This window comes from Eutrigla gurnardus (genome assembly GCF_963514095.1).
Source record: "Eutrigla gurnardus genome assembly, chromosome: 8".
NCBI classification, from domain to species: Eukaryota; Metazoa; Chordata; class Actinopteri; order Perciformes; family Triglidae; genus Eutrigla; species Eutrigla gurnardus.
The window spans coordinates 24,583,448-24,598,601 of NC_139922.1; the positions used below are offsets into that span (position 1 = coordinate 24,583,448).

The 15,154-nt window shown below is 43.4% G+C and overlaps 2 protein-coding genes across 3 annotated transcripts in view; one reads left to right on the top strand and one right to left on the bottom strand.

Moving 5' to 3' along the window:
* bcap31 (B cell receptor associated protein 31) overlaps window positions 1-10,568 on the bottom strand; it is a 43,108-nt gene extending 32,540 nt beyond the window's left edge. The window contains exons 1-8 of one of the 2 annotated variants that reach the window (XM_084014972.1): window positions 10,473-10,568; window positions 9,253-9,352; window positions 8,212-8,312; window positions 7,483-7,627; window positions 5,269-5,404; window positions 3,173-3,299; window positions 2,404-2,504; window positions 652-1,629 (exon numbers count right to left, since the gene is read on the bottom strand). In XM_084014972.1, the coding sequence (XP_083871098.1) occupies window positions 1,603-1,629; window positions 2,404-2,504; window positions 3,173-3,299; window positions 5,269-5,404; window positions 7,483-7,627; window positions 8,212-8,312; window positions 9,253-9,344 (729 nt within the window). In that variant the 5' untranslated portion in view covers window positions 9,345-9,352; window positions 10,473-10,568 and the 3' untranslated portion in view covers window positions 652-1,602. Of the gene's footprint in view, window positions 1-651; window positions 1,630-2,403; window positions 2,505-3,172; window positions 3,300-5,268; window positions 5,405-7,482; window positions 7,628-8,211; window positions 8,313-9,252; window positions 9,353-10,472 lie in introns of those variants that run through there. The other variant, XM_084014973.1, reaches the window with a different exon arrangement.
* The window catches only part of LOC311016914 (sodium- and chloride-dependent creatine transporter 1-like), a 113,069-nt gene that overhangs the window by 23,584 nt on the left and 74,331 nt on the right, over window positions 1-15,154 (top strand). The gene's annotated exons all lie outside the window — the stretch shown is intronic.

A 15,154-nucleotide genomic window follows, 5' to 3' on the forward strand; every position in this document is an offset into this window, starting at 1 on the left:
TGGCAACACTGATTGGAAAGCATGTTTGGTTTTAAATCTACAAACCAAAACAAGGTCACACACGACAGGAAGTAGGTGGCCAGGAAGTGTGAGATATCAGAGGGTCCTCTAAAGACCTGAGCCAAAACCTGCATTCAGATATTTAGTCCAGCACGTCAGAACAAACTGGTCTTCCACGAGAAAGAGATACGGAGTCCTCCTGCCAGTCTTCTGGACTGGAGGACTAGAGGACTGGAGGGACTAGGGGGACTGGAGGACTGGAGGACCTGGGTCGGTGAAAGCTGATCCCCTGGAGGCTCGGTGGAGCGGTTCAAACCGGTTTTAATGCCAGACGGCGTTTCCACCGACAGCTGCGTTATTAAGACGGAGAGAAGAAGAAGCTAAGATTAGACCTGGAACACAGTGTACAAGTACTCGGCAGGAAGTACTAATACACACTGTGAAATACTCTACAGCGAAAAGTACTGATACACAGTATACTCTTAAAGTAAAAGGACTAATACACAGTTTAAATATTCTTACCGAAAAAGTACTAATACACACTGTGAAATACTCTTACAGTAAAAGTACTAATACATACTATGAAATACTTTTACAGTAAAAGTACTAATACACACTATAAATACTCAAATAAAAGTCAAGCCAGTTGAGTTCAGATGTTCTGTAGAAACTTTATTTCTCCTCAAACAAACGTTTTGTCATAGAAATTAAACGTAAACATAAGAACAGAGTGAGAACTGTGTGGACTCAGCCTGCCTGAGCTGCAGAAGCATGGAAATGTTTACATATTTTCACTGAATATTTTCAGAATAAAAGCAGTTGGTGTGAATGCTTGGAAACGGTTTCCGTGGCAATGAAGCCGATTGCTGCACGGATCTGGATCAGAAGGATACAGGGTTTTAGATTAACGTACGAAAGAATGTGGACTGAATAAACCGGATACAGCAACTAGAGGACAGACCCCAGACCCTTGACCTCTGACCCTAACCCAGCAGCCTGAAGGCCTTTACCGTTTTAGTGGATCAGCCTCGTCAGTTTAAAAGGTCCTAAAGATACGGGAGACACAAAAGGACAGCACTGGTCCCAGATCAGATACTCTTAAGCTGTTGATGACTCGGATGAAACCACGTCGACAGAATGCCGTTAAACACAAAAACGTCATCATCAACAACAAAAAAACAAAACAAAAAACCCATTTCAACTTTTAAGTCAAAGAAAAATCATAAGAAACTGAAAAACAAACAGAAGAACTAGCAGATCTGTGTGTGTGCGCGCATGTGTGGGAGTATCTGTGAGTGTTTGTGTATGTGTGTGTGGCTGTATGTGGGTGTATGTGGGTGGGTGGGTGTTGTGTTTATGAACATGAGTCGGCATTTCCTCCACATGTTCAGGATTTATTCATTAACGCTGGAATGAAACAGGAAGGAAATCAAACAGAAAACTACAGACTTCCTGGAGCTCCGATGGTCACATGATACATTTTCTTTAAACCGAACAAACAAAAACCCAGCCTGCCGACGTCAGCTGATCCGAGGAGGAAGTGACATCACTGGTGACGTAGATGATGAATATGAGAGAAGCTGGACCCCGTCTTCGTCTTTCTCAGTCTGATTTCTTGTCACTGGTCGCCTGCAGACAGGAAACAGGGCAGTGAGAAACAGGCTCTGTGATTGGTCATTTTGTCCTTCTCTTCCTGGTTCAGAGGATCCAGCTAATGGATCCTGAAGGATCCACCTGATGTGGATTCATAGTGACGACAGGACATTAATCAACACGGTGTCTTCGAGGATCAGAATGACTTCTCAGCCTGAAACCGTGAAGCGTCTCCTTTATCAACTCTTGCAGACAGACCTAACAAAGCATGACTCAGCACTTTTTTACTTCAGCATCCTTTTTATCTGGTTATTGATATTAAATCACAGATCAATACTTTATTCTGGTTCCTCCAGCTGTGGTGAACCAGCCCACGTGGGTCTTGCTAGATCCAGTGAATCCACCTCTGGATGTTGTCATGAACCTAGACAGGACGGGGTCTGGGTTCCTGGTGGATCTGGGACTTCAACATATACAAAGCAGCAATAGTGGACATTTCAGCCATGATGCAGGAGTCCTGGTAGGGGTCTACGTGGAGGAAACCCTGCCTCCTCTCTGGGAAGGCGATCCGTGCACTCGCATCACGTTGGTTCATCATGAGCTCAGATCGGAGACTAATTAAAGACCACATGTGATACGAGATGATGAGCTCATCTTCATCCGAAAAAAGGGACGAGAAAAGATTCAGAGAAAGCGGATTTATTTGGAACCTGATCCAACATAAAACCTGGACCATGTATCATGTGCACAACTGTGTGTGTATTTCTGGGTGTGTTACATAACACTGTTGTGTGTGTGTGTGTGTGTTACCAGCAGCTTGCTGTGTTCCTCCAGCAGGCGGTCGTACTCCACCGTCAGGTTCTCAGCTTGTTTCTTCATCGCTCGGACGTCGCTGTCAGACTTCTGCAGCGCTGCAACACAACAGAGTACTTTCACTTTAGTATTCTCAAGTACTACCCTCAGGTACTTGTACTTTACCACGTTATAGATGAAGGCACAAACAAAATACATGTACACTGAAATTAGCTTTTACTGGTATTTGGTCATCGTCATCATTTAGTGAGTACTTTTACTTCAGTCAGAGATCAGAATACTTTCACTTCAGTCAGAGATCACAGTATTTTTACTTCAGAGATCAGAGTACTTTTACATCAGTCAGAGATCAGAGTACTTTTACTTCAGTCAGAGATCAGAATACTTTTACTTCAGTCAGAGATCGGAGTATTTTTACTTCAGAGATCAGAGTACTTTTACATCAGTCAGAGATCAGAATACTTTTACTTCAGTCAGAGATCAGAATACTTTCACTTCAGTCAGAGATCAGAGTATTTTTACTTCAGAGATCAGAGTACTTTTACATCAGTCAGAGATCAGAGTACTTTTACTTCAGAGATCAGAATACTTTTACTTCAGTCAGAGATCAGAATACTTTCACTTCAGTCAGAGATCAGAATACTTTTACTTCAGTCAGAGATCAGAATACTTTTACTTCAGTCAGAGATCAGAATACTTTTACTTCAGTCAGAGATCAGAGTACTTTTACTTCAGTCCTTCTCCAGTCTCCTCTAGGTCTCCTCACCTTTCTTAGTGGCCTCCAGCTCCTCCTTCAGGACCTTCACCTCCTCCTTCAGGGTCTGGTTCTCCTCCTGAGGCCCCGCCCCCTTCCTCCCAGCCTCCGGCAGTTCGACGCCGGCGTCCCGGAGTTTCTGTCGGGGAGGAAGGATAAAGTTTCACAGCGTCTCGAGGTGTTTGTTTAACCTCGGCTTAAATCCACAGAAACGGATCTCTGAACCGTCAGGGGTGTGGATCTGAACCGTAAGGGGTCTGGATCCAGATCTGGATCGTGAAACAGGAAAACATGTTTCCGTTTGATCAGCGGGTTTAAATATCCTCAGAATGTTTAAATATATAAATGTATCGACTTGGAGGACAGAGTTCATCAGGTTCTTCATCGATGTGAACAAGATTTCATTCTGCATTCATTATTTAAAGGTGCTTTATAACATATATTAGCATAATATTAACGTTATTTCCTTACAGCGACATGAAATACATCAATAATAATGATCATTTATAATGTTAAAGTTATTTCCTTGAGTGAAATAAATAAATAATAACTATCAAATATAATATTAACGTTATTTTCTTACAGCGAAGTGAATTGACAGATTAAACTGCTGCTGAAGTCGGTCTGTGTTTGGCGACGCCTCTGACCCCGCCCCCCAGAGACCGACAGGTGCTCATACCAAACGCCTGCTCGGCACCTCGCCGTGACCTCAGAGGGGCAGCTGCTCTGTGGGAGGGGCTTCAGGCTGCTGCTACTCTCTGATTGGCTAGCAGGCTGGTGGCTGCGTGCCAAAGCCAAATCAAATGATCAGGTTGATTGATTTTTTACATCCGGCAAACGAGTCGACTTTTAGAAACGTTTGAAAACGCAGGAGAAAAAAAAAGACAAAATGTTTTTAGTTTTTGTTGAAAACGACTAAAATTTGACAAATGAAATGTGCATCAGGATTAACGTGGTCCAGGTTTCACGGTACCAGGATGTAAGGGGATAATAAACGTGAGACTGAAGACCTGGACTCGGTCTAGACTCAGTCCGCTGTGACGGAGTCAGACAGGTGCTTGGACTGAGGAGGGCCCCCCCATATAACCAGGTTTTATTGCACAGTGAACTGGATCCAGCAGCACGAGGTCTCCGGTTCAGAAAGGCCACCAGACCTCGAGGACCCCCTTCAAAACCAGGAGCTGTTTCTAACAGTTCAACACGTTAACGAGATGCTTAATAGAGATATTATTATTATTATTTTTTTTTTTTTTTTTAAAGTGAACAGACGAAAGTCTGGGACGGACGGCGCGTCGTCATGGAAACGGCGGGATATCAACTTTTCATAGAGCGAGAACGTAAACAAACACATGGAATCAACAGCTGACGACGTGTTTGATCATGTGACTAACGAGATCATCGATGTTGAAAATAGTCATGTGTGTTCCTGCACGTCTTCTGCAGCCGCACATGAAACATAACCAACCTTCAAGGCTGCAGATGAACACACACACACACACACACACACACACACACACACACACACACACACACACACACACACACACACACACACACACACACACACACACACACACACACACACACACACACACACACACACACACACACGCACACACACACACGCACACACACACACTAAAACAAATCTTTACCAAAAAGTGAAACTACAAGGTGAGTGAACTTTACACACGGTGACCTTTGACATTGGTTGTGATTCATCTGATGACTTTGTGTCGGGCCACCCGTCTGAACTAAAACTCAACTTATGAACCCGTGTGTGTGCGTTTGTCTGTATCTGTGTGTGTGTGTGTGTGTGTGTCACATGCAGATGAAGCAATATCTCCTTTTAGCAGCCGAGGACTGATCTCTTCACCCCGAACAAACCCAGGTCAGATTACCAGAGAGAGAGCGAGTGTGTGTGTGTGTCAACATTGTGAATGAGACAGAGATAGTGTGTGTTAGTTGATCTGAACATTTCCAGTGTGTGTGTGCAGCAGACAGCGCTGCCCCCTGCTGGTGAGTTAGTCACAGCAGCATCTCACATTGAAAAGCACTTTTATACTGATGAAAAGGTGTGTGTGTGTGTGTGTGTGTGTGTCTGTCACCTCCTGCAGCAGCTCGTTCTCCTCCATGTACTTCTTGGCGGCGGCGCTGGCGCCCTCCGCCTGCTTCTTGAAGGCTTCGTTGGACGCCATGAGCGTGGCCTGCTGGGAGAGTAGCGTGGCGATACGCCGCAGCAGCCTGCAGACGGGAAACACCAGCAACGCCACGGAGGTCACATGTCAACGCCACTCCATCTGTCATACAGTCAACACCTCACACACATGGAGAGATACCCCTGACATTTACCCACTGAGGCCTGTGTGTCTGTGTGTGTGTCTGTGAGACAGGCTGTGATGTCACGGTGACTCTTGGGCGGGGCTAACAGCAGCCTCCATCCATGTACAGTCAGTAAGAGGGTCTGATTTAAAGGTTTACAGTTCCTGTTGAATTATGGATTCCTCCACCTTTTCAAGTCAAATTCAAGCACTTCAAGGTGCATTTCCATGCTTTTCCAGCGCCTTCCAGCTGTGGTAAACTATATATACGAATCAATACAATACAGTATTCAGTCTACTTATTATGTCACTTGTTCATCACATTAAATGAGATGTTATTGTCCTCTAAACAACCAACATGATGTTTGGAGACAGCTTTTTACAGAAGGACCACAAATGAAAGGAAAACTAATTCCACTAACAGATCCACAGAAATATAATCACCAACTATTTTCATCATCTGTTCATCATCAAAAGTCATTTTTCATAAAGAAATGTCAGAAAATGCTGTTTTCAGTTCTCTGCTATATCATATATGTCATCACAAAGAACCGACATTTGAAGCACTTTATTCTTAATCCAAGCACCTTTCATACCTTGAAAACACCACACTAAAATTTGAGGGTTTTCAAGGATTTCCAGCACCCATACCAACCCTGGATAAAAGAAGTTTCCTCTCAACACCTAATATGGGCGACAGTAAGTGGAGAGGCCTGAAATAACCCGATCAGCTGCCTCGCCACTAACTCCATACATGTTTCCTTCTGAGTCACAGTCCCGGGTCCCAGCAGTCCGCTGGAAGGGCTCGGTCTAAACGCTGGGAGCGCTTCCCCCTGGAACAGCAGCTGCTGCTGTAACGCATGCTGCAGTGAGTCAGAGCAGCTGCTGCAGGGTGAACAAGTCTGCCCCCTGCAGGCCGCATGCAGCCAACACGCATTTACATTCAGATCAGTAAGATCTGAACTAGGATCAGTCACATGACCCGCAGCAGCTCATGTATTCATTCTCAAAAGAGATTCGCTGCCTAAATATCTCTAAAACGACACTGAAACGAGAATAAAAGATGACTGAGCATTAAAATTCCCTTTCCTATTAATTAAAAACATTCAAATCGGAAATGCAGAGATCGGATATTTCTAGTTTACTTCACATTTAAAATCAGGTTTCACTTTAATAACACTTATTTTTCTGTAAAACAGCACCCCCCCGGCCCATCAGTACCAGTTCAGGTGGAGAGTGGTACTGCAGCAGGGAGACAGAAACCCACTAATGATAATAAATCCAGATGAAGTTCTGTGAGACGTTGATAAGGGAAAGCTGCTGAAAGCAGGAAGACCCCACAGTAAGTGTAGAAAGCCCTGGTTGAGTTGGTGGTTCTTGAGAAACCCGGTAAACTCCAACTCCAACGCGTGGTCTCTAGTGGATCATGCGTTGCTGGATTACAGGAGACGCTCGGTAACAACTTTTAACTCGTTACCAAGGCAACTCTAAACTTGTTACCGAGGCAATACAGTTTGCGGTAGTTAAAAACTAAAATCCTGTGTTATCAGTGAAAAGTTGGTCTGGTTCGAAGCAGAACCAGAACCAGTAACAGCCCTGCAGCCCAACAACAAGCTGCCGTCCAATCAGAAAACGTCATGTCACAACTCTGAAACCAATCACATTCTTTCATGTTTGATCCTGTCTGTTGGGGGGGGGGGGGGGAGCCAATCAGAGGCCAGAGAGATTTACACCTCTGATCTCCGTCCAATCAGGATCAAGCTGGAGGATTTACACTGTACAGTGTTCATCAATGGAAACACACACACACACATACACACACAGCTGCTCATTCCTTCCATCCTACTGTAAAGTTCCTCCGCTTTTAGCCCAGTCTGCCTGTCACTGTGTGTGTGTGTGTGTGTGTGTGTGTGTGTGTGTGTGTGTGTGTGTGTGTGTATGTGTGTGTGTGTGTGTGTGTGTATGTGTGTGTGTGTGTGTGTGCGTGTGTGTGTGTCTTACAGGCAGAGCAGCAGGGCGAACCCAGCGATGTACTCATTCCTCTGAGCTCTGAACAGTTTCATGTGAATGTGTTCAATGGCCGTCGGGTTGTTGGTCAGATCCACCTTCTCTGTCACGGAGTACTTCCTCACCTCCCGGAAGGCATCTGTAACACAGACACACTGTTTCACACACCGTTTCACTGTTCTGGTCTACAGATCACTGCCTCAAAAGGGATCTGTGCTACTTCTCCGGAGGCCTGGACTAGGAAGCAGGATTCGGGCTTAGCGAGGTAACTTCAGGGTTAACTCTGGGTTTTCCGTCCTACGACGCTGGTTCACGTGTTACCAGGGAACATCGCCATGGTAACTGACGCTGCAGAGCTAACCTGATAAGGTTCCCGATAAGAGGTCAACATGGAGAAAAGCACCGCCTACTGACCAATCAGCTCTCTTGAAGATGGCATCAGAGTTTGTAAAAGATCCAGTAGAGCTCAGTGGATCGTGGATCGGGTCTCTTAGGAGAGCTAGAGATGTTCATACACCGATGTTTTATATGAGAGATCCAGATTCTCATTGGAGGGAATGACTGTGACATGCTTTAAAAGGCAGCAGCAGTTACTGAAGCAGGATAACAGGAAGATACCTGGTATTTTGAACTGGCTGAGTAGTTCAGGCCTCAGGTCTCATAAAACACCTCAAATACAAGTATTGTTAATAATGACGTATAGTTATTACATTATAAACATACCGATGAGCAGGAAGACGAGGATGGCGATGGCCACCATGAAGGACGTGTTTCCATAGAGGGCGATGGTCTGGATGATCCGGGACTTGAAGATCTTACTCCACCTGGACCAGAACACACATTAGAATATGAACACACACAAACACACACACACTCTGAGAGAGAGGAGCATGGAGCTCTGGCTCCTCCTAGTGGTGCTGCTGGGGAACACACGTCAGGACAACCAGCAGAAATCATGCCGTTATTTATTTGACTTTGCGACTATTAATATAACGTGTTATTGTAGTAAAAGGTAACAAGGAGTTTGTTTTAGAATTAATTGTTGTTCATCACTGAAATCAGAAATGGTTTTAAATTATGATCAGGACTGATGGATAAAAAGAAAAGAAATCCTAAAAAAATCTATATACACAACTGAAGGAGGACACTTTTCGGCAAAATGGACATTAACACACAATATTTGTGTATATTTTAATATAATAATATAATATTATAATATTTTAAATAAACAAAACCAAACGGTTTGTTTACAGGCACACTGATCAAACACAGGTTACATTAAACTGCTGAGTTGAGTGTGTCTTCATGTGAACCTTGAACCTCCCAGAGAGTCTGAGATCCTGATCAGTTTACCGGGTCCACTGGGACCCTCCAGTGATGAAACAGGTCTGGGATCAGTGGAGTCTCTGTGTTCCATCAGGTCTGAATCTCGTCCACACAGAGACGCCCTGTGTTTCAGCCAGCCGTTTCCAATCAATGAGCCACAGCGGGGTCAACCACATGACGTCAGCCAGGAAATAGTCCGACCCGACACGTGGACGGGCAGATCGATTCCCCAAAGTATCGATATATCCGACCCCAGCGTTTCCTGATCTGGGATCGATTCTCATTAAATTACTTCTCCTTACGCCGAAAACCTCGAACTAAGTAACTCTCATAGAAGAGACGTGTGTGTGTGTGTGTGTGTATACATAGATATGTCTCTTCTGACATTATTGTTAATTAAAAATAAAAGAATGACAGCCGCAGCCGGTGACCTCTGACCTCTTGGGGGAGATGAAGGGGATGCAGAGCAGCAGGACGAAGAAGACCTCGACGTAGAGGAAGGTGGCGACCGCCGTCCACTGGAGACTCATCCTGAGTCCTGTACAAACACACACACGAGACCAGCTGACACGGGGGACACCAAGACCTGGACCACGGAGAAACCAGCAGCATGCCTTCATCGACTAATTATCATCATTCTTCATCCCGGGTCACTTATTAATAAGACATGCAGTTTAAATCCTTAAAAGAAGACAAACCGAGACAAACAACTATTTGATCTTTTCATGAAACCAAAAGGTTGATTTGTCCAATTCAAAACGACTGAAATAATAAAAACACATGTTTAGTCATGGTCTAATTGTCTGAAGGTTGTCAGTTGTCATGGTAACCTTATAGTCTTATTTTTCCATAACTTATTAAATGTGCTGAAACACTTAAATAAATAACACAAAACCATTCTGGATACTTTGTTTGGTTTGACAAAATTAATGTTGTTGACACAAAAGAAACGGGTTTGAAAACAAACGTACGAAACCGACTTGTGTTGGTCTGGGCAGCTGACCGGCGGAGCGCGTGCGTGCGCGTGCATGTGGGGGTGTGTCATGCTGCAGATGTTGATTACAACACAACCAGCCTGCTGCTGTAAAATCACTTCCTACCGCGTTTCTCGTCGTTCATAAACGGGTTTAAATGAACAGGTTTAAATGAACGGATACATATAATAATAATAAACATCGCGTCACAACCGGAAGCCCTGTAGAAACTCCGATCGCAAACTCACGTAGTTGTTCAAACGTCACGAGCTAAATCACGCTCACGGATTTCGTATATCTGCTGAAAGTGAGCTGACGTCATACATGTAGTCATGGAAAGGACACTGTGGACGTCTAATCCCTGGGTTTTTACATAAAAACCTCATGTTTACGTGAACTAGCTAACTTCCCCCCTGTATTTCCCCGGAGCATTAGTCTGTTAGCTAGTAGCCCCTAGCAGCTAGTTGGCTACAGACGGCGTCCTCCTGACAGTTAGCTGCATGTTTATTATGTATCTCCATACGTCGGACTTCCGGCGGGTAAACACTGTTCAGGTATCCGCTAACAGCAGCAACAACAACGCACTTCCCTAAGTCAGCAGCGGGCTACACAAGTTAGCCGACGTTAGATCGGGGACGCGCTGCTAAAGTGCTAAACTCGTCGTGAGTTCGCAGGTAAACTTACCTGAGAAGATACGCTGACTCAAACTGATCGCAGCGCCGCTGTTAATGAGCAGTAGACACTCCGTCCGCTGCTGGTAGCTCACTTCCGGTTCCAACACTTCCGGCTTCCGGCGTTTAATGCCAGCTCATCCCGGTCACGTGATTGCATAAGCGGGCGCCCGCGCGCGCACACACACACACACACACACATATATATTTATATATATATATGTGTGTTTGTGTTTGTTTATATATAATCTACGATATTTACCTCTGAGATGTAGTGGTACAAGTAGCTCAATGTGAATATAAAAATTAATTTCAGAATCAGAAAGGAGTTTATGGCCAAGTACGTTTTCACATACAAGGAATTTGCCTTGGTCTTCAGTGTGCACGATATTTACAAAGAATAAACAATAAACAATAAAGCAAAGTACTGCAGTCATACATAATTAACATTTTAAAAAAGTACCCAAAATGAAAAAGTAAAAAAAACACGCACACAAAAAAACACACTGTACTATAATAATATTTACAAAGATTGCAGAATGTTACTAATAAATATAATTAGTATTATTCTGTATTTTTTTATTAAAAATTATTAAGGTATCTTAGTTTTAAACATCAGAACAGAAATAATAACAAATAAATAAACATTTTATAATAAGAAAGAAGGTATTCCTTTCTGACCAGCAGGGGGAGACATTGTCTGCAGAAACGATCTCTTCTGCTTCAGCTAAACGGTGAGTCGAAGCAGAGGGGAGGAAGACTGGAAGACATCTCACTCTGAATGTTTTCCACGAGCTAAAACAAGCAGCCGCTTCTCTCTCTTACTGGTCAGACTGGTTCTGTTTCCACGGTTAATTATTGAGTATGTTTGGGCAGATCAAAAGATAGATGGTTTTATTTATTGATCCCTGAGGAGGCTGATTGGCTGTGATGTAACAGCAGCAGTTTTACACACACACACACACACACACACACACACACACACACACACACACACACACACACACAGTTAAAAAAAACAAAACAAGAAGTGATATGAGGTCATCATCAGAAAATAAGTACAAAGTTTCACACAATCCATTCAGTCCGTTTCCATGGCAACCCTGGGGGTTACCTAATATCTGGACAATGGTTACCGTCGGATAGGGTTCTTGTTCTGGAAACATTGTCGACTGCTCCAGTAAATAGGACGAACCTAAGGTACTACCTGGCAACTTGAGATGTTTCTAGTCCGCTCAGCTCATTGACTTCTTTGAAAGCTAATGTCATGAGAGACGGACACTTAGATGTCAGTTGATACGTGAAGATTTGAATATCAACACATTTTAAAGACATTTTGAACGCCACCGAGGAGCTGCAGGGGGCAGCACAGGGAACAACCAACACTCTGGATCACAGGAAGATAGAAATGTGTGAACAGATAAGACATCACAAAATAACAAAATTTATAAATACTAATTACACACAACAAGACCCCATAAAGAGAGAAGACCACACACACACACACACACACACACACACACACACACACACGCACACACACACACACACACACACACACACACAAACACACTGTATTCTGTCTTCTTCATAAAAATGTCAATGCTCATAAAGACTTTTTATCTTCCTCTTTATTTTTATTCCCCCCCCCCCCGTCCTCCTAAATCACACATTAAACCTGTTAAAAGGTTTTCCTCCGGTCGCCAGGCGGAGCTCAGTCAGATGGAGGCAGCAAGACACCTGATTGGCTGATGACATTTTCTTGGGCGGCCAATGAGAAACTGGATAAAAGTGCAATTTTTGAAAAGCAGCTGAGGTGAAGAGATGAATTAGTCATCATGATGAACACAGACACACACACACACACTAACTCAACAACACGTTGGGACACGAACATTGGTCTCCTGGTTGAAAGTCCTACGTCATGATGTCACAGCTTCATGAGGAGATACGTCGCCTTCAGGATCAGTTATGTTGCCTTCAGGATCAGTCATGTTGCCTTCAGGATCAGTCATGTTGTCTTCAGGATCAGTTATGTTGCCTTCAGGATCAGTCACATTGCCTTCAGGATCAGTTATGTTGCCTTTGGGATCAGTTAAGATGCCTTCAGGATTAGTTACGATTAGGGGTGTGAATCTTTGGCTTCACAGCGATTCAATTCGATTAAGGATACAGTAGTTGGCGATTCGATTCAAGGACGTTTTTTTTTTTTTGTAACGATTCGATTCAGTAACTTGTAACCAAAATTCTATATCCATGAAATAAACATGCAATAATGCGAGGGAGACTATCTGTATTCTTCTGAAAGGGGAAAAATAATATATTTATTCGATAAAGAAGTAGTCCTGCATAATATTTTATGCTGAATACAAAAATGTAATTAAACATTGCTCAGTTATTTTTTAACATTTTCAGTAGACTACATGCTGGCAGAGGAGAGAGTTTCTTAAACGTATTAAAACATTAATCATAAGTAAGAATCACGATTCATCCGATTAAATGCATTTATATTGATTATTGGTGAAGCCAAAACGATTCATTCTATTTATTTATTTTAGCAGATCGATTTAGTAGAATCTATAGGACTGACAATCGATTAATCGATTAATCGAATGAATCGTTACACCTCTAGTTACGATACATTCAGGATCAGTTATGATACATTCAGGATCAGTCACGTTGCCTCCAGGATCAGTTACGATACATTCAGGATCAGTCACGTTGCCTTCAGGATCAGTTATGATACATTCAGGATCAGTCACATTGCCTCCAGGATCAGTTACGATACATTCAGGATCAGTTAGACACATTCTGGATCAGTCACCTTGCCTTCAGGATCAGTTACGATACATTCAGGATCAATCACGTTGCCTTCAGGATCAGTTACGATACATTCAGGATCAGTTATGATACATTCTGGATCAGTCACCTTGCCTTCAGGATCAGTTACAATACATTCAGGATCAATCACGTTGCCTCCAGGATCAGTTACGATACATTCAGGATCAGTTATGATACATTCTGGATCAGTCACCTTGCCTTCAGGATCAGTTACGATACATTCAGGATCAGTCACGTTGCCTTCAGGATCAGTTATGATACATTCAGGATCAGTCACGTTGCCTCCAGGATCAGTTACGATACATTCAGGATCAGTCACGTTGCCTTCAGGATCAGTTATGATACATTCAGGATCAGTCACGTTGCCTCCAGGATCAGTTACGATACATTCAGGATCAGTTATGATACATTCTGGATCAGTCACCTTGCCTTCAGGATCAGTTACGATACATTCAGGATCAGTCTCGTTGCCTTCAGGATCAGTTATGATACATTCAGGATCAGTCACGTTGCCTTCAGGATCAGTTACGATACATTCAGGATCAGTCACGTTGCCTTCAGGATCAGTTATGATACATTCAGGATCAGTCACGTTGCCTCCAGGATCAGTTACGATACATTCAGGATCAGTTATGATACATTCTGGATCAGTCACCTTGCCTTCAGGATCAGTGACGATACATTCAGGATCAGTCACGTTGCCTTCAGGATCAGTTACGATACATTCAGGATCAGTTACGATACATTCAGGATCAGTTACGATACATTCAGGATCAGTCACGTTGCCTTCAGGATCAGTTACGATACATTCAGGATCAGTCACGTTGCCTTCAGGATCAGTTACCTTGGCGAGGCGCCGGCCGCCTGAACAGTGTTGTTGAGCATTTGATTGTCTGAGGGTCCCTGAAGGAGACACTCTGTCCCCGACAGTCGGCCATGTTTTTACCTTCTTGTTGGATTAAACCATCGTCTCTTCTAAGTTATCGCTCAGACGCATCGATCAGCTGCAACATTAAACCTGACAACCAGAGTGTGTGTGAGTGTGTGTGTGAGTGAGTGAGTGTGTGTAAGTGAGTGTGAGCGTGTGTTAGTGTGTGAGTGTGTGTGAGTGTGTGTGTGTGTGTGTGTGTGTGTGTGGTGTTATCAGTGCTGTGCAGCCCCCCTGATCCTGGCAGAGCTGAGTCGGTTCATGGAGGGGGTAATGTGTCCTTCTGCTGGAGAGAGTGTGTGTGTGTGTGTGTGTGTGTATGTGTGTGTGTGTGTGTGTGTGTGTGTGTGAGTGAATGAGTGTGTGTGTGTGAGAGAGAGAGAGAGTGAATAAGTGTGTGTGTGAGTGTTGTGTGTTTCAGTCATGGTGCATGGATAAAACGATTATGGGAAATACAGCCATGAGAAGAAAGGATGGACATGAGAGAGGAGAGAAGGATGAAGAAGAAGAAGAAGAAGAAGAAGAAGAAGAAGAAGAAGAAGAAGAGGAGGAGGAAGGGAAAACACCTGATTGGGCAGAAGCTACTGTCAATCAACATGGCTCAGAGAAATCAAGGCCTTCTATTGGCTGACAGGATGATGACTGAAAGACCATTATTTTAAATTAAAATGTTATGAATGAGATGCTGAGTTTGTGTGTCACAGATCAACAGAAGAAGAAGGATTATACTGTAGTAGTATGAGTAGTACTATGAGTGGTAGTAGTATGAGTAGTAGTAATATGAGTAGTAGTATGAGTAGTAGCAAGAGTAGTACTATGAGTAGTAGTATGAGTAGTATTAATATGAGTAGTAGTATGAGTAATAATAGGTGTAGTAATATGAGTAGCAGTATGAGTAGTAGTATGTTTAGTAAAAGTTATTTTTT